The sequence below is a fragment of the Megalopta genalis genome, chromosome 14 (assembly GCF_051020955.1).
Source record: "Megalopta genalis isolate 19385.01 chromosome 14, iyMegGena1_principal, whole genome shotgun sequence".
NCBI classification, from domain to species: domain Eukaryota; kingdom Metazoa; phylum Arthropoda; class Insecta; order Hymenoptera; family Halictidae; genus Megalopta; species Megalopta genalis.
This window is the reverse complement of record NC_135026.1, coordinates 10,135,955-10,156,707: the sequence shown is the minus strand read 5'-3', so window position 1 is coordinate 10,156,707 and position 20,753 is coordinate 10,135,955. Positions and strand designations below refer to the sequence as shown.

The following is a 20,753-nucleotide window of genomic DNA, read 5'->3' as shown; positions in this document are numbered from 1 at the left end:
AATACTTGTATGAGTTTAATAACTTGTTTGTTGTAATTATTGTTGTCATTCTTTCTCTACTCGTAGGGGGTACAGATGCGAGTGCAGCTCCTCGGAGTATTCAGGAGAGTACTGTGAGATCAAGGCTGATCAACCCTGTCCTGCAACTTGGTGGGGCTCGCCTGTCTGCGGACCCTGCCGCTGCGACGAGTCGAAAGGCTACGACCCAGCCTGCAACAAAACTACTGGCGAATGTTACTGCAAGGAAAATCACTATCAACCCTCTGGCAAGAAGGAATGCACCCCCTGCGATTGTTATGCTACAGGCAGCTTCGGTCCTCGCTGCGATACAGAAACAGGCCAATGCAGATGTCGAATTGGGGTCATTGGGAGATCCTGCACTGCTTGTCCTAATCCTTATGCCGAGGTCACCCTAAGAGGCTGCGAGGTGGTGTACGACGGATGTCCTAGGTCCTATGCTGAGGGTCTATGGTGGCCCAGAACCAAGTTCGGCATGACTGCGATAGAAGACTGCCCTGGCAGTGCCGAAGGAAAGACATCCAGATCCTGCGATGATGCGTTAGGAGGCTGGCAGGAACCGGATCTTTTCAATTGCACCTCTGAAGCCTTCATCGAGCAGAGACATCAGTTGACCGCTCTGGAGACCAAGGATCTCACGTTGAACACCTACGTGGCCGTCAAGGTCGCCAAAGACGTTCATCGCGCAGTGAATGTGACCAAAAATATGTATGGGGCAGATTTGCTGATCGCTGAGTCTCTGCTGGTTATGTTGCTGAGGTATGAAGAGAGTCTGGTGGGACTGAATTTGACTCACAGCCAGGATAAAGATTACGTTGTCCACCTGGTGGGAATCACCAGCGGCGTCTTGATGGCAAAGTATGTGGAAAAGTGGGACAGAATTGAGGAACTTAATGGGGACACGGCTGACAACGTTTTGGAAACCATGGCAAAGTACCTGAAGACCCTGACTGCTTCGCAGCATGATACTTTTACTAATCCGTTTGAGGTCGTTGACTCCAACGTTGGTGAGGTCATTTTGGAATGATTATCCTTTAGATCGTATTATTAATATCTTTTTAACATAATCGTTCTGCTTCCCAGTGCTGGGTCTGGATGTGGTGACCTCGGAGAGCTTGTTCGGCTATGAGACAGCCGAGTACAAAGAAGATCCATCGGCATCCACTGCTAGGCCATCGGAAGCCGATCAGAAAGTTATCTTGCCAGACACGTCCGCGTTTTTGTCGTCACCCGCACATTTTGGTCCTTCTATCTCATTTCCAAAGTACAATAATTACATGGCGGACCCGAACAGATTCGATCCGTATTCGAAGATACGAGTACCACTCAGCGTTCTGGGGATCAAGCCTTTGGCGCAGGGAGAATTGAATGTGAAGAACAGTTTGGTTAATCGGAAGGCTGTGCTCAGTTATGTGCAATATAAACAATTAGGCGCCCTTTTGCCCCAAAGGTGATCTATTTAAATAGTCTGTAAGAATCGAATGGAAAGAAAAACTAATCGCAATACTTTCGTATGAATTTTTCTACAGATTCGACGACTCAGTGGCTGTAAGATGGGGTGTCGAAGTAGCTGTTGGCTCGCCGGTTATAACAGTATCCGTGTTAGTTCCCACCGACGACGGCTATGAATCCGTGACCGGTATACCTCTGCAGACACCGGTGCAGATCAGTCTGTGGCTCAGCGAGAAGGACGATTTTAAGACTAGAACTAATCCACAGTGCGTGCACTGGAGCACAGCGAGAGGGTAAAACACTCATACTTTCTAATAGAAGATCACGATAACGACCGAATTTCTTAATTTTAATTGCTTCGGAAATCTACAGGGCCGGTGAATGGAGCCGACTGGGCTGTACAACGGAAGTGGAGGACGACTCCCTCTCCTTTGGCACGATCGTGAACTGCTCCTGCCTGCAATTATCCACTTTCGCGATACTAACCGACGTCCTCGACCTGGAATACGTTCCTGAGCCATCCCTGTTGGAGGACGTGACCAGTTACAGTGCATTCATGCTCGCGTTGCCTTTGCTACTGTCTGCCTTGCTTATTCTATCTCTGATAAGAGGCGGCGGCACTAATTCGAACAACATCCACAAGAATCTAGTGATGTGCGTGTTCTTCGCCGAGGTACTGTACCTGATAGCGCTCAAGGCCAGGAGTCCTCTAGTCTCTAACGAGTTCCCGTGCAAACTCACTGCGATTGGTCTACACTATGCCTGGTTGAGCACGTTCTCTTGGACTCTAGTAGACTCCATTCATTTGTATCGTATGCTCACTGAGATGAGGGATGTTAACCATGGGCAGATGAGGTTTTATTACACCATGGGGTATGGCGCGCCAGCCATCATCGTAGGACTGACGATTGGTGTTAGAGCTGATCAGTATGGAAACTTCTACTTGTACGTACATTGTTTGATACTATTTACAATATAGTACAGCAGAGGTGGGCATCTCGAATAAATTCTTCGCATGAAATTCTATTCAAGAAATATTTTGAACATATTCTCCAAATATTTGCTGAAATAATGTAAAGAACAAGCAAGGAGTCCTTTTATAACAATTTTGGTTTATTAAATAAATTTCGAATAAAGTTTTATTCGAAATATTTCTTGCATAAAATTTTATTCGAAGAATTTATTTGAAATATTACTCGAATAAAATTTTATTCGAAGAATTTATGCGTAATATTTTTCGAGTATAATTATATTCGAAGAATTTATGCGTAATATTTTTCGAGTATAATTTGATTCGAAGAATTTATTCTAATAAAACTGTATTCGAACATTATCGAACACTGTAGTACAACACACTGCACTATAGTACATTATATAGTATAGTATATTATTATATATAATAATATAATAATATAATTATATAATAATTATATTATATTATATTATATATAAAAAATAATATAATAATAATTATTATATTATAGTACATTATATAGTGTGTGTATAGTACAGTATAATACAGTATAGTACAGTATAATGCAGTATAATAGTACATAATACAGTATAATACAGTATAAGAAAGTATAACATAGTATAGTACAGTGTAATATCTTTTCAATATTAAAACTGTCTATTTTCCCGCAGCTGCTGGCTATCAATTTACGAGACCGTAATTTGGTCCCTGATCGGTCCAGTCTGCCTGGCAGTATTTGTCAACTTCTGTATCCTCGTCATGTCCATAAGGGCGGCTTTCACCCTGAAGGAACACATCATGGGCTTCGGGAACTTGAGGACGTTATTATGGCTATCAGTAGCCTCGCTGCCTTTGCTCGGATCCACGTGGACCCTGACAGTGCTAAACGCGTCCGAAAATTCTCCGTCTCTGTCTTACCTGCTTAGTATAGCTGTCGTGGTTCACGCTGCTTTTAGTTTGATCGGCTACTGTTTCATTAACGGCAGAGTGCGACGGAACTTATACTTGAGCTTTTTGAGGTGCATCGGGAAGAAAACACCTTTGCTCGAGGGAAGCATGGGAAATGGAAGTAGCAGCCAGAATGTGAACGGTCACTCGGTGCGTAGACAAGAATCGTATTCTAAGTTGGTAATCGGTAGCAGATATTCGAACTCCTGATTATATTTCAGCGGTCTGCAATGGCGTATTCGTCAACGTACAGTGGAGCCGAGTCGGTGTGCAGGAGGGTTCACGTGGGAGTTTCAACGAGTAGTACAACTTCACGAAGTACAAATAAGACTGGGTCCAGCCCTTACCGTAGCGACACTCATTTAAGACACACGTCCACGTCCACAAGTAATTATAATAGCGATAGGGACCCGTACATGTCGTCCAGGAGTCATCGGTCGGCACTGCATGCCAGACAAGGTACCGCACCGTTCCCTTAAACTATAAATCAAAACGAGCCTGGTTTATTAATCAGAATGAATTTTAGATCCGCCGGAAACGCGAAATCAACGTCGAGATTCAGAGTCAGATTCGGATGGATCGCAAGCGGAAGGTGGCGGAGGGAGGAGCTTGGACCTCGCGAGTTCCCACAGCTCCGACGAAGAGGATGTAACCTCGAGGTCTCACAGGACGATGGGGGTCTCGACGCAGCAGCCGGTTGCGCACAGTTACCTGCCCAACATCCACGCGAACCCCGCGGAACACTTGAACATACTTTGCTCAAACACGGAGCTCTTCCCGAACATTAAACCCATTTACGCGCCTAGATGGAGTTCCCAGTTGCCGGAGGCATACTTGTCGTCGAACGGTGAGTGTCTCTATCGACGCTAGACTCGTGGACGACCTGTTACCATTGCACTAACAATTATAGTGATCGATGTACGCGGCAGTCAATGGTCGGGAGGCACCATCTCCGACAACGAAATGGCGTCGAACAAGACCTCCAGCCCGAACCCACTGCCTTACCCTGAAATAAACTCGCCCCAGAAGAGCCAACCGGACGAGAATTACTCAGAAGGCGAGGAGAAGCTCCACCACCTTGGCGAGAAGTATCTGTTCCCCTACACGGCTGAGGAGGACCATACTGTTTCGCCGACACCGTACATGCTGCCTATAGCTTCCCGTATCCTCGCGTCCAGCATGAGCCATCACTCGCAAAACTCGAACCACGAGAACTTGAGCGGCTCCGAGAGATACGGCAGCCTGAAGCGCGGTCAGAGCCTGCACGGGTCTCAGCACGACAATCTCAGTGGGTCGGAGAGATACGGCAGCTTGAAACGGGGAAAGATCGCTCCGTCAATGTTGGAAGATGCGCCAGAATATATTCTACCCATGAGCGGTAGAATATTGTCCAGCTCGCTGACCCATGATCTACAGCACAGCAACGAACTCGCTGCGCTCAGACAGCAGCAGCAACAGCAATATGAGCAAACAATCACTGAGACCGAGTAAGTCCGCTGACAAAAGTATCTTAAAGGGGGTAACAATTTAGTAGGAGTTGCCCTCTTAACCTTTTCGCTGCGAACGGTGACTATAGGTCATCCAACGTCTGCGTTAGCATATTCACGGGCAAAGCCACCGTAGCGAAAAGGTTAACGATCAAGTGTTTCCTCCGTAACGTCACGTCATTTGTGAGACACTACGAGACATTAGATGAATATCTATCTAATTATGTTTCCAAGTGGGGCGGCGTTACAGGAAGTGCGTGAACTTTTGAAACTTCTTTGAAGCGACCATTAGAAACGCAATGCCCCTAATTTTACTTCTCTGTAATTCACGCTTGCTCTGGATAACGAAAATGATTAGCGAAGAGGTAAGCGTTTGCAGAATCGCTATGAAATATCGTGTTATCGTTGTTGAAATGTTGTTGAACAATTCCATTTAATGTTGATTCGCTGTAAGTCGGCGATTTCATGAGATCTGTGGTGTTTCAGGAAGGATACTAATGCGGAAACGTCCGTGTGACGGGGCTCCGTGCTACAAACACCGTACAAAGTAATATAACGTACTATTAGCGTAAAATTGAAATTAGGATATATATATATATATATATATATAAATATATATATAAATAATTCTTGGAGCCGTTAACACTCTCCAAGATATATTTTAAGAGCGGCCATGACTGTACTTACGAAATTAGCCATATCGATTAGGATGTATGTGTGAGTGCCTGTTCGTATCTATATACATACGCTTGTCGATATTTCGTTTCGTGTGATCTTAAGCTCCGAATTTCGGAGCACCGACTCTTCCGCGAAAACTCGGAAGATTACTGATGATCTCTAGTTCATTTTCATTACTCGTTGTAATTAATTTCGCTCATTTACTCTCTCTCTCTCTCTCTCTCTCTCTCTCTCTCTCTCCTCTCTCCCTCCCTCCCATCCCTTCCTCTCTCTTTCTAGTACCTTAGTCTCTTGACTCAGTATTGTGCAATGTATACATTCCACTTCCATTTTACATTTTAGATTCTATTATCTCCATTCTTTCCTTCTTTTTTTTTTATACGAAGAAAACGATTTTTTTACGATGTTTTTATACATGCCATGGAAGAAGCGTACAATCGTGCGGCGCAATTTTCATAGTTTTGTATATATTTATACGAAAAGAATGTGACAAAATACATAATTTATATATATCCTTCCATTCGGTCGCGATTCCATACTGTTCCCGGTTGTTCGACGTGTGAGTGGTGGGAGATGCTGCGGAGATCATTTCTCGGTCACCAGGTCGGTCTCGTTGATAAAAATTACCTTTATTCTCATCGAAAATATAAATAAATTACAAAATATATATAGTTAGGTTAAGGTTCGGAAGATCGTCGTCTTTAACGTAAAATCAGTGTACTATTCGCGTGAACGTCGAGACTACTTAACGGGTGTTTCCGGTTTAATTGACTGGAACCATCCGCGAATATCAAACCACGTTTCCGTCCGAACGTCGCTGGTCTAAGACAGGCAAAATAGAAGATCGCTTTGAAGCCGATGGCAAGCCAGCAGAATATTGAGATTCGTGTAAAGTCGGTGAACTATGAGTAATGTACAATGAAATAATTTGAGAACCTCGAAATTAGCTTCTCTCCGTTAAACACTATAAATAGCTCTGGGTAGTCTTAACCATTTGTAAAAAAACACAGATCCCTTGCATGTTCCGATCTGCTACGTTAAGAAATTTGGTAGATCGGCTCCGCAGGAACAGTTGTCTCAGAATTGCTATCGAATCGTTTTAAAAAACAGTTTATCTTGTGGAAACGTGGCCCTCAGGGTCGTCGTCGGCGTGTCTCAATACTCAATACCGATTCTCTACCAAGGTACATTTATACTCAGATGAGTGTGATCCATGTCGAATTACATGCTTTCAAGAGATTTTTTCTTTTTTTTTTATCTTCATTTCGATTATTATAGGATTCTCTTACGTGTAGAATAAACGTATATGAATGATGTGCAAATGTCAGAGACCTGGCTCTGCAAATCCAAATAGAATGAGGCAGCAGTCGCGTGAGAATCCTCGAAGCTGTTCCTGATCAGACGTGAACTATCTACGATTCTACGATCGGATCTGCTCGACTGTGGCACGCACACATCACGAATTAACCGCGCTAAAGGACTAGGAGATTCATCGTTGCTACACTGTGCTCTCCGTGTCGGACGCCACGGATAACGTCTGCAACTTTGGCACCGAGTAATTCTCGGAATGGCCGTGCGACTGTGAGCGGCTGGACACTCGTTCCAAGGTAGACGGCGCCGACGGTGTGTCCTGGTGTGCCTTGGGTGGTATCGGAGGTGGACTCACCTAAAAATTACCACCGTTTCTATTCAATGTTTCACATACAAATCCGCAGTCCACGCGTCGCTTCGATACACCAGTTAAGAGCCAACGACTATTAGCGCAACGATAACTAAAAGAAGATCGGTGCCAATAGAGCTGATCGTTCACGTAATTACCTCCCGGCCGGGCAGGGACTGCGATCCCTGGAACGTGCCGCTAGAAAAATTGCCCGTGGAAACGTTCAGAGCGTTGATCACCGACGGCGGCGATATGTTCATGATATCATTGCACCTGGTTCGAGGTTCGAAATCCTCGTAGCCGAGGTTGTTCAAGTTGGGCAAGTGGGACTGAAAGTCCAGCAGACTGGCCGTCGAGATACCGCTGTCGCGAAGATCGTTCGGCTCAGCTTGCGATTCCGAGTCGTCGTCGGTGCTCCATTCGGTGTTACGTTTGTAGGCCAAACGTTTAGGCGGAGCAGGCGGAACAGCGGCGTTGGTGTTCGAGTCCCGTTTGTCAGGAGCTGAAGCAGAGAGAGCTATTCAACGCCCAAGCCTGCCGGCACGTTCTATGTCAATCAATGAACTTACTGCAACCTCTTGGTGGCAACGGTGGTGCAGGTTCTGGTCCAGGCTCGCTCCAAGAAGTCCTCAGGCCAGTCTGATCGACGCCGTCCGTTGGCGTCGGCAACGAATGCCTCAACGGTAACTTGGGGCTCAAAGGTTTGCTCAGGGTTCTCTGATGCGTCGGTCTGGGCGGAGTGGTGCCGTAGCCCACGGAACGAGGCCGCACTTCGCGTTGAGGTATCGGCGGTGGTCCACCGTCTACTTTCGTGTAGAACCCTTCGTCTTCGAGCAGACCGTCGCTGTCCGCGTGGGAGGATCTAGACCCGACGGTCTCCAAGGTGGCTGGCCGCTGCTTCTCGTTCACGGGTAGCGGAGGCAATGGCGAACTGGACAAGAAAGAGCTTCAAATAAGACCTGCTTCTTTGTCGTTCGGAAACTCTCAAAAGTACTTTATTATCTTACATTAAATCTGACTACAATAAAATCTCGATTATCTTTTCTCTATCATCCTATGCCCTCTATTATATACATAGATCAATTTTAGCCGATTCAAAATACAACACTATTCTTCTACGAATCAACAAAGATTTAACGTAGGCGGTATATTTGACTGTTCTGTTATTCCAAACACTTTCGTCCTTGTACATCAGTACGAATAACCGAGGTTCTACCGTGTTTAATCTTCAACGTCTGAAATCATAATCTCTTCGAGAATAAGAATTACTTGACGATGCTGTCCTGATGGATGGTCCTCTGCCTAGCCAGCGGACCGAGGCACTGCTTCAGGTGCGTGAACCTCTCGTTCAGCCTCTTGTGCAACGGTTGCACACCGGCAGGCGCGATCTGCCCGTGCAGAATCAGGCCCGCTTCGAGGACGCTCATTTGATCCAAAATCAAGGATTTCAGTCGGTTCACGTGAGGCACCATGTCCGGGTTCTGTCTGGCGAACTCGGGCGTCAGGAAGGCCTCCTCGTACTTGATGATGCCGCCCATGACGTTCGCGTCGATGATGCCCTGCAGCCTCATGCTGAAAGGGTTGATGTTCCGATGAGGCTCGGCAGTGTATTGCGCGACCAGTCTCCTCAGTTCTCTCTCCACGCTCTGCATGGTCTCGCAGGCGTACTGCACCGGCGCCAGCAGCTCGGACCTCTTCTCGATCACCTCGAACCACCTGAGGATGCCCGGCAGCTTCGCCTCGGTGGTCAGCGTGGTCCTCTCGATCCAGAGCGACTTGAACTCGTTCTCGCGGTCGACCGGGCCCCTGTGCAACGGCCGGTCGAACAGGAACTTGCGCACGTCGTTGACGAGGTAGAACGCGACGATCCGCTCCGGGACTTCCGCCCCGCGGCAGGCCAGACTGCTCTCCTCCGGGATCGGCTTCACGTTGCAGATTTGTATGTCTGAAAGCCAGGATTGAAACGTGTGAGACGACTACTTCTCGCGGTCTGTCGGAGGCTGTCGAGAGAGATCGGAGGAATCGTCCGCGGAGCTTACATTGTCCCTCCGAGGCTAAGATGCTCTCGTCCGGCGGAGAGTTCTTCATTAGTATCTGCGCGCTCGGGAACTCGGTCTGCAACCGCTGCGTGAATGCGCCTATCCGCTCGTACTCCAGGCCGCGGTAGATGAAAAGCTTATTCTACAACACGCCAGCCAAAGATAATTACGCTCACGCTCGAACGACCTCTGCTCGACGCGTTAACGACGCGAGGGTGCCTCTAACGAGGACACGAGACACGGGTGTTACGCCGACTTTTTAATGAGCCTTTCACGCGATGCGACTGCCGAGATCGCGTTAAGAGCTTCGGGGGATCGGTAATGCGACGAGCGAACCTTGTTAGTCTATAGCTTCTATGAACATTCTGGTATTTTGTATTTTTTAGCGGTACCTGGGGGGCTTAAGTACTCAAATACTCGTCGAATGGGGAATTCGAGTGCCCAAATACTTATCGAGTAGCAAGAAAATTTCGTAATTTATTCGTGGACTCGGATTTTCATTTAGTGTGCATTCAAGTAACTTAATTTATTAGTGTACTTAAATGGATGTCGGAGTATCTTAATTGATTCTAGTACGGTAGAACTTCATTATTTCGTTTTTGTTTATTTATTTTTTTTTTGTTTTCTATTTTACTGGTTTTTTATTTTATTTATTTTGAACTCGGTAACTCTCTCAGTAATTATGTATTTTAAACTCCTCATTTTGTGTGATACTTTTTTGATGTAGAATTCAACGCTTTATCCGAATTCGGGAAGAAATATTAACTATTGCATTTTTTAAGAAATTGAAGGTGACCTCATTTTTCTTGATAAGAGAGCAAAATAACATAAAATTGATAACAATATATACTGTATGCCTCCCTGGAATCTCCCTCTATCTAAAACATTTTTTCGTCCAACAAATATTTCATGAGTTATTTATTATAATAGGAGTCCACATTCTGTATCTGATTTGACCAAACAAACAAAAGAAAACGTGCCGAGTTTACTTTTGTTTACGTTTGCAATACCTAGATGTTTACATAATTGGAGTAACGCTCGACGCTAATTCAGATAATAAGAGTTCAACAGAAGTTCACTAAATCGAGCATTGTTCAAACATTCGTTCGAATAAATGGAGTTCACATAAATAAAGTTCTACTATACTCTAATTCTCATTGAGTAGGCATCCGAATAGACTAATTTATTCAAGTACACAGGTACTCATTGAATGGACATAGAAATATCCTAATTTATTCGAGTACTCGAATTCAGTAGTCATCCAAATATCTTAATTTATGGTCTCGGATACTCGTTCAAAATCGCCGGTATTGGTTAAGGTCATATCAAGGTTAGCTACATGCTTCAAAACTCATAAGGGATCCGGATCCGGGATCCTAATCTGGAAATTTAAAAAATTCTAAAATTTTGAGGATATATCAGATAGATTTAAGAGGTGGAAAGCAACCCCAAAATATTCGGCTACTTTTTATTTTATTGCTATAATTCGCAAACTGTACAATCTAGAAAAAATGTCTTCAAATGAAAGTAACTTCTTTTGTCCAAATCTAATGAAAAGGTAAAAAAAGATGTCGATTATTTGTTTATAACTTTTTCCAATTGTTTAAACAAATAACAAATAGTATATCACACAATAGATTTTGACGAAAGGAGAAACTTTTGTCTGAAAACTTCTGTTCAATCTTGTATAGTTTGCGAATTATAGTAATAAAATAGAAAAAATGGCAGAATATTTGGTGGCAAATTTTCACCCTCAAATATATAAATTGTAATAAATTTGTCAATAAATATCCCCAAAATTCCAGAATTTTTGGAATTTCCGGGTTGAGCAATCTTGTATAGTTTGCGAATTATAGTAATAAACTAAAAAAATGGCAGAATATTTGGTGGCAAATTTTCACCCCATGAAGTAAAACGCAGGAAAAAATTGCATAATATATACATATATATGTTCTACATATCCCCAAAATTCCAGAATTTTTTGAATTTCCGGGTTGAGGATCGTCCTTTGTCAAGCAATTTTTATCTAAAATGTTTCTGAAAAGATTCACTGTTAGTTCTAATAACGCAAAATAAAAAATCAGATGTCTAAATGTCACGCTAACCTTGACGTTAATTTCATCCGTACACTTCAGGTCCAATGGATATGACCATTCGATTGAACTTTTTAAACCTTAACATTTTTGTCTCAAACATTATTTTTAAAAATGCTTCCTTTCTGAGATAATCGATCGATCCTAGACGTAACTTAGACAATTTTCATCGAAAATATATAAACAACTAGTGTTTTCGTTTGGCGTGTTCCGTTTAAAAAATTCACGTTAACTTTGATGTGACCTTAATATATTCACTCAAAGTCAAACGGTTATGACAATTAAGTAAAATATTTCATACCTCCACTTCAGTCTAAAACAGCTTGTTAAGAACTGTCGAATAATTTTTCGACATACATAGATTAATACCTTCAAACTGGACAATTTTTGTCAATAAAGCGTTTCAATATCTCCAGATACAACACTCTCAGATTCTATACTCTGTAGAAGAGAAGTTTCATATTTGACTAATCAGAAGAGAAAATTCGAACGCGAATATTCATCACTGAGATTCAAGTTCAGAATACTCCAATTAAAATCTGGATACTCAAGTAGTCATATTCAAGTCCTGATGCTCGAGTATTCGAGTAGACAATTCTAAAATCGAAATTCAGATTAAAAAGAGTACTCTAAGTACCTGGAGACCTGTACGACAGTAAGAGCCCTAATAATTACTTCAACGATACACACAAGCTTACCCTAACGAAGAGTGGGAAGCTGAGACCGTAAAATCCGACGCGAAAATACTCCGGCTCCGGTCTTAGCTGTGTCAGTATGTTATCAAGGAACTTGGCTTGGAGCTTCAGCACGTGGCTCAGCTTCGCATAATCGTAGAGCCTGGTCTCGTAAAGCACCGCCAGCTCCTTGCACAGAGGGATGCCCTTCTCCCAGCACTTTCCCTTGTCCAAATAGTGGATGATCTTGTGATATAGCAGCTCTTTCCTCTGCCACTCCGGTTGCTGCGGATGCGTATGATCGGGAGGGAGGATCGTCGAACTCCAACCGAGTTGATCGGCATAAAGCTTCATCGTGAATCCCGCCTCGGTGTAGTTCTCGGCTGCCAGGTGGAGATCGTGGAGCTTGTAAATGTATCGTAGATACATCTCCTTCCGGTTGAACTCGTTCTTGTAGAAATTCTGGAGCAGAAGCAGCGAGATTCCCATTAGTGAAAGAGTTCGCAGGCGTTCGTTCGATCGGAAGCCGAGATAACACTGTTAATAGACGCTTCGCGTCGCACCATGGTTACTAAATACATTCTTGTTTACACGTCTAATGATTCACCTAATGCAATTATCGCGATCAAATTGTGCCACGTGCAGCGCCGGCATGCACATATTTGTTCATAAGTGCGTCGAGAATCTTTGAACACATAAACACCCCCATACATAAGTACCCGGGCACTTACATAATTGCGAATATCGTTCTAATATCTTGCAAATGTAGTTTATGGATTAGTTATGTTGTCCTAGAAACTTAATATTATTCAAGGACATTGTGAGCAATATTTATTAGCAAACAATATTGCTGTATGTGCTTAAGTGTACATCAGCGAAAAGATATATATTAAGTATGCTAATATACTAAGTATATTATACTATATAATATACTATATATATATAGTATAATATACTATATATTATACTATATAATATACTAAGTATATTACTTATATGAAGCGATCAAGTTTCAGACAGCCTTCAGACGATGCAATCTATTTATTATGTTCACTTCTGATGAGTATTAGATATCTGTATACATTTGAACGTCTATTAGGTGCTTAATATTGATAAACATTAGTCTGTGAGAATGCCAGCAGAAAGGTCTTATGACTTCCATTTGAGCTTATCACATCTTGTCCAAGAATAACATTAAGTTTGTAGAACAACCTAAATAATCCATAAAATAAACTATATTTCTAAGTGTCCGGAAGCTTATGGTCGAAAGTGTAGCTTCTTGCCCAATGGGTACGTTTATAAAATCTGCAAGGAACTATCACAAAATCTTGCGACATCTCACCAATAAATTAACAGTGCACGACATTCGTTTGTCTCGGTTCTCGTCGCCCTGGATCACGCTCCTGTAATCCAGAAGTCTCTCTAGCAGTCTTGTAATTGATGTGATGAAGGCTGTCCCGCTCTCCTTCCAAGCTGGATCTTCGGACTGCACTCTGTCCAGTAATCTACAGAGAAATGTAACATTTAGTCTCTGTAATAAGAGAAGTTGAAGGTTTTGTAAGCAAAAGTCCTGAGTGGTGAACTTACACGGCGCTAAGATGTTCCCTAAAGCAGCATGAAATTCAGAAGCAGTTTAAACGTGTCCACAGTGTTAAGATAGTTCAAGTACTTGACAATGAAAATTAGACAATGTTCATCTAGATCAGGCATAAGCAGATGCTGCGGAAATTATTTACTTTAGCGATTGCTTACCAATTCCGACGACCTTGAAGCGTGTAGTCAAGAATATTATTTTAAGAAACTTTTCCTTGGACGTGTTCCCGTCGTTCGACGATATTATTATTATTATATAATATTATATATAATTATTATTATTCATAATATATATTAATTAATTATATTATTATATATATATATTATTCATAATATTATTCATTAATATAATAATATAATTAATTTATATATATAATTATTATTATTCGATATAATTATTATTATTTCCGTCGTGATATATTAACGAAAGAATTGCATTCTGTTGATGCTTATTCTACAAGGTGCCACAGGTTTTAATGCTTAAAATTCCTGAGTATAATCTAATGGCACTAAATAAGAAGAAAATGTTACGTAAACATAGGTCAGCATATAAGTGGAATAGTAATCGACTTGCTGTTTCTGCGAACATCGGGTCAAATAGATCAGTAATATTTACATTGAGTGTGTTTATGTAAGCCGTAATTTCTACCTGAGATCGTCTAAGTTTTTTTAAGTAATAAATACAAGTAAATACATTGATCTATTCGAGCCAATGCTCATAGTAACAGCAAATTGGATAGCCTACTTGTATTTTGTATTTTTGTTATAATTGCTTAATGAAGTTTTAAATGACCGATGTTTATACAACATTCTTTTCTTGTTCAATGCCATAGGATATACTGATTAAATGTGAACATTAAAGCCCTGAGACACCCTGTAAATATAAATGGTAGCAAAGAGTCACCTAAATTTATTTACTTTTTAAAGCAGTAAGAAATTTAATTACCACGGCCATCTCTGTTAAATGAGGTGATTCGTTAACACGCAAGACTAATCCAGACCTAACTCCATCCATGCTCAGACTAAAGCCAGACTAAACACAGATTTAGGCACTACTTACAATTTTCGAGAACGAATTTTGAAATGCTTTATAACATCTAAGGCATTTTAAGTATAAGTTAGATTTAGCCGATTTCAATTTCACTCCGTTTTTACATTTAGATTTAACCATATTTATAACGCTCGAAAATTTATACTTTTTGAGAATGGTTTTAAAATGCCTTAATTGTCGAGACTGGGTTAAATCTAAGTTAGGTCCGAGCTAGGTCTGAATTATGTCTAAGTTTTTCAAGAATAAATTCATGAAACAACATTATATTTTATGCTCAATAGAAAACTCAGATGTACTCAATACTAATGGATACTGCTGGGAATTAAATAATTGTAAGATTTGTTATCAATTTCTGATAGACCGCCATAATGACGCATCGTCCGGCACCGAAACTAATCTATACATATCGCAGTAGTGACAACAGTGCAAATTGCTCGGAATGCCTAGTGACGGTATGAATACAACGTATATATACTTGCAACATATTTCAAGATCATTGAAATCGGTAAGAAATCGCAAAAGTAAATAATTATCGAGGTCGCCCAACGATGCACTAAGCAAGATAGGCACCATAATATCCCAAGAACAGGAACCACTCTTCCCCATGCCTGTTCCAGTCCAATAACAAAGCTCAACCTTCAAACTCACATAGTGTTGAACAGCTGCCTGTACTCGTCGTCGCCCTTATTTTCACTGATCAAGATATCCAGCTTGTCAATTAGCTCCGACTCGACGGACTTGAAGCTGCCCCGCGCTCTCTGCTCGCACTCCATCATATCAAAAAAGATATGCAAGGTCGCCTTCCTGAGCTCGCTCTCCGGCACCAGAGTGACCTCGAGAAAAGGACCCACCATGCCCGGAATAAACTCCAGCTTCCGGTCACCGAGATGGGACCACATCGACAGGATTTGGAAGCCCATCAGCACCCTCATGTCCCCGTACTTCTCGACGATCTTCTCTCTCTTCACCTCCGAGAACTGTTCCAACTGGAGCGACGGCTGAGTCAGATACGCGACAGCGAGATTAAAGTACGTGGACCAAAGCTGGGAGTCGAAACTGCCGTGAAGGAACCGGAAGGCCAGAGGCTGGGCGAGCTCTTGCAGCGACTTCAGGATCACGTTGTTCGCCTGCATCCTGATCACCAGCCAGTCCGGCGGGAAGACCTCCTGGCGGACCAAGTCGCGAAGGACCAAAAACACCCTAAGCAGAAAGTCTTTCAGCGGTTTTCTCTCCCCGGTATGCGTCAGTTCTTCCCAGAGCCTGGCGTAATGATACTCGTCCAGCAGCTGCAGCAGCCCGATCAGACAAGCTACCAAACATCCCAAGACAGTGCCGCTGGTGTTGATCACGATCAGGATGGTCTGTATCAGTACATCTAGAATGGACAGACACAAAGTCTCCACGTCGTGGTGGATGCAATTGTTGACCTTGTTGGTGTCTCTGCCCCTTTTGTGCAGAAAACTAAGGATCTCTCCTAGGATCTCGGTGCAGGCTCGCAGCTCCTCCCGCCGTACCAGGTGGATCCTCAGATGCCTGCACATGGTGGCCAGCAGCAGGTTCCTGCTCTCGTCGTCCTCGCGGAACAACGACGACGTCGTAAGATTCTTGATCGCCATCAGCTTCGCCTGGATCAGCTGCAGCGGCGGCTCCCTCGGCACCGAGTCCATCATCGTGCACGTCAGCTTCGCCACCTCCAGCACCGGCAGCACCGCGATCAGCTGCTCGAACACCGCCGAGATGGAGTAATGAAGCGCGATCTGCGAGTTCAGCACCAGCTCGTACGGCACGCCCAGCATCTTGTTGAACGAGGCGAACACCCGGTAGATGTCCCTCTTGAAGCTGTCCTCGTACTGGCCGGCGGTCGCCCTGGCGAACAGCAGCCGGCTCTGGATGATGAACTTAAAGATGTACTCGAGCGAGCGGAAGCACTTGATGATCGGCTCCTGCTTGTCCGCGGCGCTCGCCCAGTCCGCGCAGTGCTGCACGCTGCTCAGCAGCCCTTTGTAGACCAGCGCGGCGGCGAAGTGGCCGGAGATGTACGCGTCCATCACCGGCTTGAAGTGCTCGAACTTGGAGTCCTCCAGCAGGCTGAAGATCGACACCAGGACTTGGAACACCAGCCCCGAATGCGCCGTCGAGTTGCCGTCCTCCGTGTGGAACATGGAGAACAGGGCGTCCAGGATGTCCTGCAGGAACTTCACAAGTTCCTCGCCGTCCAGGCGCAACACTCGACCCAGCGCGTCCGAGATCCGCTCCGGGTGAGCCTTCCATTGCAGCAGGCTCAGCAAGTCGACGTTCTGCGTCAGCTTCGTGCTGCACAGCAAAGTGTGCACCAGAACCGCTTCCTTCGGCGATCTGGAGAACGCTGTGAAACCTACGGAGATGACGAAGACTGTTGAAGATCGGAGTTCTCTGTTTGTTGATCAAGGGTTTGTTGCTCATCATGTAGCCGCATGATGAACTCAGGACTGTCCTTCAGCTGATTTAATTTTTTGTACTTGAAGCTACAGTGGTATCAATAATTGTAGATTGAGATATCACTTTTAGTGATATTTATACAAAGACTTAACGATATAGCATATCCTCATATAGACTGAGATATCACTTTTAGTGATATTTATACACAAAAACTTAACGATATATCATATCCTCATATAGACTGAAATATAACTTTTAGTGATATTTATACAAAAACTCTTAACGATGTATCATATCCTCATATAGACTGAGATATCACTTTTAGTGATATTTATACAAAAACTTAACGACATATCATATCTTCATATAGACTGAGATATCACTTTTAGTGATATTTATACAAAAACTTAACGATATATCATATACTCATATAGACTGAGATATCACTTTTAGTGATATTTATACACACACACACACACACACACAAACTTAACGATATATCATATCCTCATATAGATTGAAATATCACTTTTAGTGATATTTATACATAAACTTAACGATATATCATATCCGTATATTTCTGTTTTCTATTATTTCTAATATAGAAATGTATAAATATATAGTTTTCTCTTGGTTTTTGTTTAAATATCTGTAAAAATGTAAAAGTTACTTTGTGAGTTTATAATTATTCACAGCACTGTAGGTGGTCTCTTTTAGCTGAGTTATCCTGTATATTTATAGAAATAAACAAAATATCATATTTGTATATTACTGTATTAGAAATAATAGAATATTATTGTATACTATATCCAAATAAAATGTTATACACAACTTAACAATGTAAAAGTCACTTTGAGTCTATAATTATGCACATCACTGTATTTCAACTCTAAATCCAAGACTTTCTTCTGGCCTGCAGTGTTTCGATTTGATATAATTTATTGCATTTTATTTGCACAATATTTATACTTTTAAGATAATTTAATAATAATTTAATAAAATATATATTGAATAATATTGAATATATATAATAATATTATATATAATAATATATAATAATATAATAATATATATATAATAATATTGAATAATATTTATAATAATTTAATAATTATATAAGAAAACCGGGATAAGAAAATTATTTTAAAATGGTGTATAACATTTTTTTGTGATGGCTCAGAGTCGCCATTCGAGTGCAAAGGGTTCTATGGCTCTAATATGGTTATGGTATCTAATAATATTCTATGGTTCTATATGGCTCTATTCGAATGGCTCTAATATGCCATTCGATAGATCATGAAAAGAAAACGTTTTCTGGAAAATTTTAGCTCTATAATACCTATTGGGTAGTTCTAAGGTGTCCTCAGTTTAACAGTTGTTTCTGAATTTTTACTGTTTGAAACAAATGTGACATATGGCGACTGTAAATATACATTTTCGAGAATTCTTTCCGATGTTTAAGTTGAAATTTGTAATGGTAAAAATTCAAAACGTCTGTACTGAAGTGTTCCGGAACTCCCATTACATCCAGAAAAGAATGATTCTTGAGGAGATTTGAAGAAACTTTTTCCTTTGCCAAAATGTTCTCCACGGCTTCGTTAATAAGTAATGAACGAAAAACGTGAACCAATTAGGGAGCGAGTAAGGCTGGCACGCCGCCCTCGCGGCCAATGTCGAGTTGCGCTCGCTATCGCACCGGAACTTAGAATATCTTCTGAACCAATAATCTTTCGCCATATGTAGCTTAGTACTTTTATGTACAAAATAAAGAGCTGTATCGATTGGCGTAACAAAAAATATGTGATTTCATTTAAAAAAGTAAACTTGACCTCCGTATCTTCTTTACGCATCGGCCTAGAAAAATCTTACCAATAACAGATTATGCGTCCCTGAAAACGATTCAACATTTATTTGAAACATTTTTCAGTAGGATGAACGGTTTCAAAGATATTTGACTGGATCGATGTAAACGAGTTACCCTTTTAAATCATACATCTAAATTATTTTCATTACTACTAAGAGTAAAAGGAATTGCAGAAATAGATTTGAAAAAGTTCGCACAAGGTCATATCGATAGACTTTTCAAGATCATAGGAATTTGTTCGTGTATTCACATATGTTAGCTGAGCATCTTCGGGTATCCCAACTCTTTTTTTCAGTGAGTTTATACATGATATTTTCATTTCAAACAGCCTGAAGGACAGTTTTGACCGGCTGCAGCCTTTAGGGTTTCCACGAGGACGTAATGGATCACCTGTTGCGTTCGGCTCGCGGCCGCAGCTCGGCAAGGAAAGGTAGCTTAACGAGTCCAACTTGGTCCGGTCCTCGCACTTGTAGATGTACAGCTCGTGAGGACCATCCTGAAGAGTGGCGCCGCCGGGCTCCATCAGTCGGACGAAGGCGAAGGAAAAGAGCTTCTTGTCGGTCTTCTCGCGAGCTGAAACGCGTATTAATTAGCGGCCACAGAGTTCACATATTTGCGCCAGTCCCCTAAATTATTTGAAACAAAATAATTATGGTAATTAAGATACCATATTATTTTGTTTGACTAGATGCTATTTGAAATAATTATACGTTAGTTTATTTGGGCGGCCAAATAATGTTTCAAATGTTATTTCGTTGTTTGGATTTAAAATAAAATAATCTTTTACTTTATTCGTTGTTTGATCGAATATTCAAATATTATCTCAAATACTGTCTAATTCTATCGTGTCAATTACGCCAACAATGTAAGTTTGTATGTTGAAAACAAATGCAGTTAAGATATCTGTGTATAATTAAATTTAGTTAAGCATAATTAATTCGATTCAGTAATTCTCAATTAATTTCGAACAATTCATTCGAAAATTCTTGTTAATTCTTATTGATTTCAGTTCCAATTAATTCTTACGTCTTATTATTTGTTATTTTATATCGGCGAGATATTGAAATAAAAAATTATTTAAATATAATGTATTTATATTGAAAACAAGATAAAGTTAGTTTTCTATATTATCCATGAAATGAAAATAATAAAGGATTTGAGATAATCGGATTATGTATAAAAATACATAAATATAATAAAATACATAGATATAAAAATACCATATCGAATATAATTGAAGTTTATCTGTGTATAATTAAATTTAGTTAAGCATAATTAATTCGTTTCAGTAATTCTCAATTAATTTCGGACAATTCATTCGAAAATTCTTGTTAATTCTTATTGATTTCAGTTCCAATTAATTCTTACGTCTTATTATTTGTTATTTTATATCGGCGAGATATTGAAATAAAAAATTATTTAAATATAATGTATTCGTATCGAAAACAAGATAAAGTTAGATTTCTATATTAACCATGAAATGAAAATAATAAAGGATTCGAGATAATCGGATTATGTCTAGGAAGCGATTTCTTAGGGACGATCAATCCTATCGAGACTCACTCGAACAATGGCGGAATTCGAAGCGAACGTGGCTCCCGTAAAATCTGTCGATTGGTATGGCCAGTCGAACGGTCTCCGCCCAGGCCGGACTATTGTGATGGTATATGACTAAGCTTTGGTATTCCGAGCTGCCCTCCATTCCAGCTGCCCCAAACAAACAGTCCTCCAAGGGTTGGCCGTCCGCGTCCAATACCAAAATGGTCACCTAAACATTCCCGAGAAAATATTCGCTTAGAATATTA

General features: G+C 41.5%; 2 protein-coding genes across 8 annotated transcripts in view; one reads left to right on the top strand and one right to left on the bottom strand.

Moving 5' to 3' along the window:
- The window catches only part of stan (protocadherin-like wing polarity protein stan), a 51,215-nt gene extending 45,139 nt beyond the window's left edge, over positions 1-6,076 (top strand). The window contains exons 9-17 of one of the 2 annotated variants that reach the window (XR_013034787.1): positions 67-1,025; positions 1,102-1,468; positions 1,548-1,763; positions 1,843-2,415; positions 3,115-3,541; positions 3,613-3,850; positions 3,918-4,238; positions 4,302-5,243; positions 5,365-6,076. Coding sequence is in view for 1 of the 2 variants with exons in the window: in XM_076526261.1 (XP_076382376.1) it covers positions 67-1,025; positions 1,102-1,468; positions 1,548-1,763; positions 1,843-2,415; positions 3,115-3,541; positions 3,613-3,850; positions 3,918-4,238; positions 4,302-4,878; positions 5,365-5,395 (3,709 nt within the window). In the remaining variant the exon portion in view is untranslated. The remainder of the gene's footprint in view (positions 1-66; positions 1,026-1,101; positions 1,469-1,547; positions 1,764-1,842; positions 2,416-3,114; positions 3,542-3,612; positions 3,851-3,917; positions 4,239-4,301; positions 5,244-5,364) is intronic. The other variant, XM_076526261.1, reaches the window with a different exon arrangement.
- Positions 6,077-6,164: 88 nt separating this feature from the next.
- spg (dedicator of cytokinesis spg) overlaps positions 6,165-20,753 on the bottom strand; it is a 169,757-nt gene continuing 155,168 nt past the window's right edge. For 2 of the 6 annotated variants that reach the window (XM_076526262.1, XM_076526263.1), the window contains exons 8-18: positions 20,512-20,716; positions 19,339-19,521; positions 15,315-17,040; positions 13,610-13,627; positions 13,365-13,527; positions 12,047-12,484; positions 9,256-9,397; positions 8,486-9,161; positions 7,786-8,147; positions 7,375-7,733; positions 6,165-7,222 (exon numbers count right to left, since the gene is read on the bottom strand). In XM_076526262.1, coding sequence (XP_076382377.1) covers positions 7,055-7,222; positions 7,375-7,733; positions 7,786-8,147; positions 8,486-9,161; positions 9,256-9,397; positions 12,047-12,484; positions 13,365-13,527; positions 13,610-13,627; positions 15,315-17,040; positions 19,339-19,521; positions 20,512-20,716 — 4,440 coding nt within the window. In that variant the 3' untranslated portion in view covers positions 6,165-7,054. The remainder of the gene's footprint in view (positions 7,223-7,374; positions 7,734-7,785; positions 8,148-8,485; positions 9,162-9,255; positions 9,398-12,046; positions 12,485-13,364; positions 13,528-13,609; positions 13,628-15,314; positions 17,041-19,338; positions 19,522-20,511; positions 20,717-20,753) is intronic. The other 4 variants (XM_033479578.2, XM_076526265.1, XM_076526264.1 and 1 more) reach the window with 2 other exon arrangements.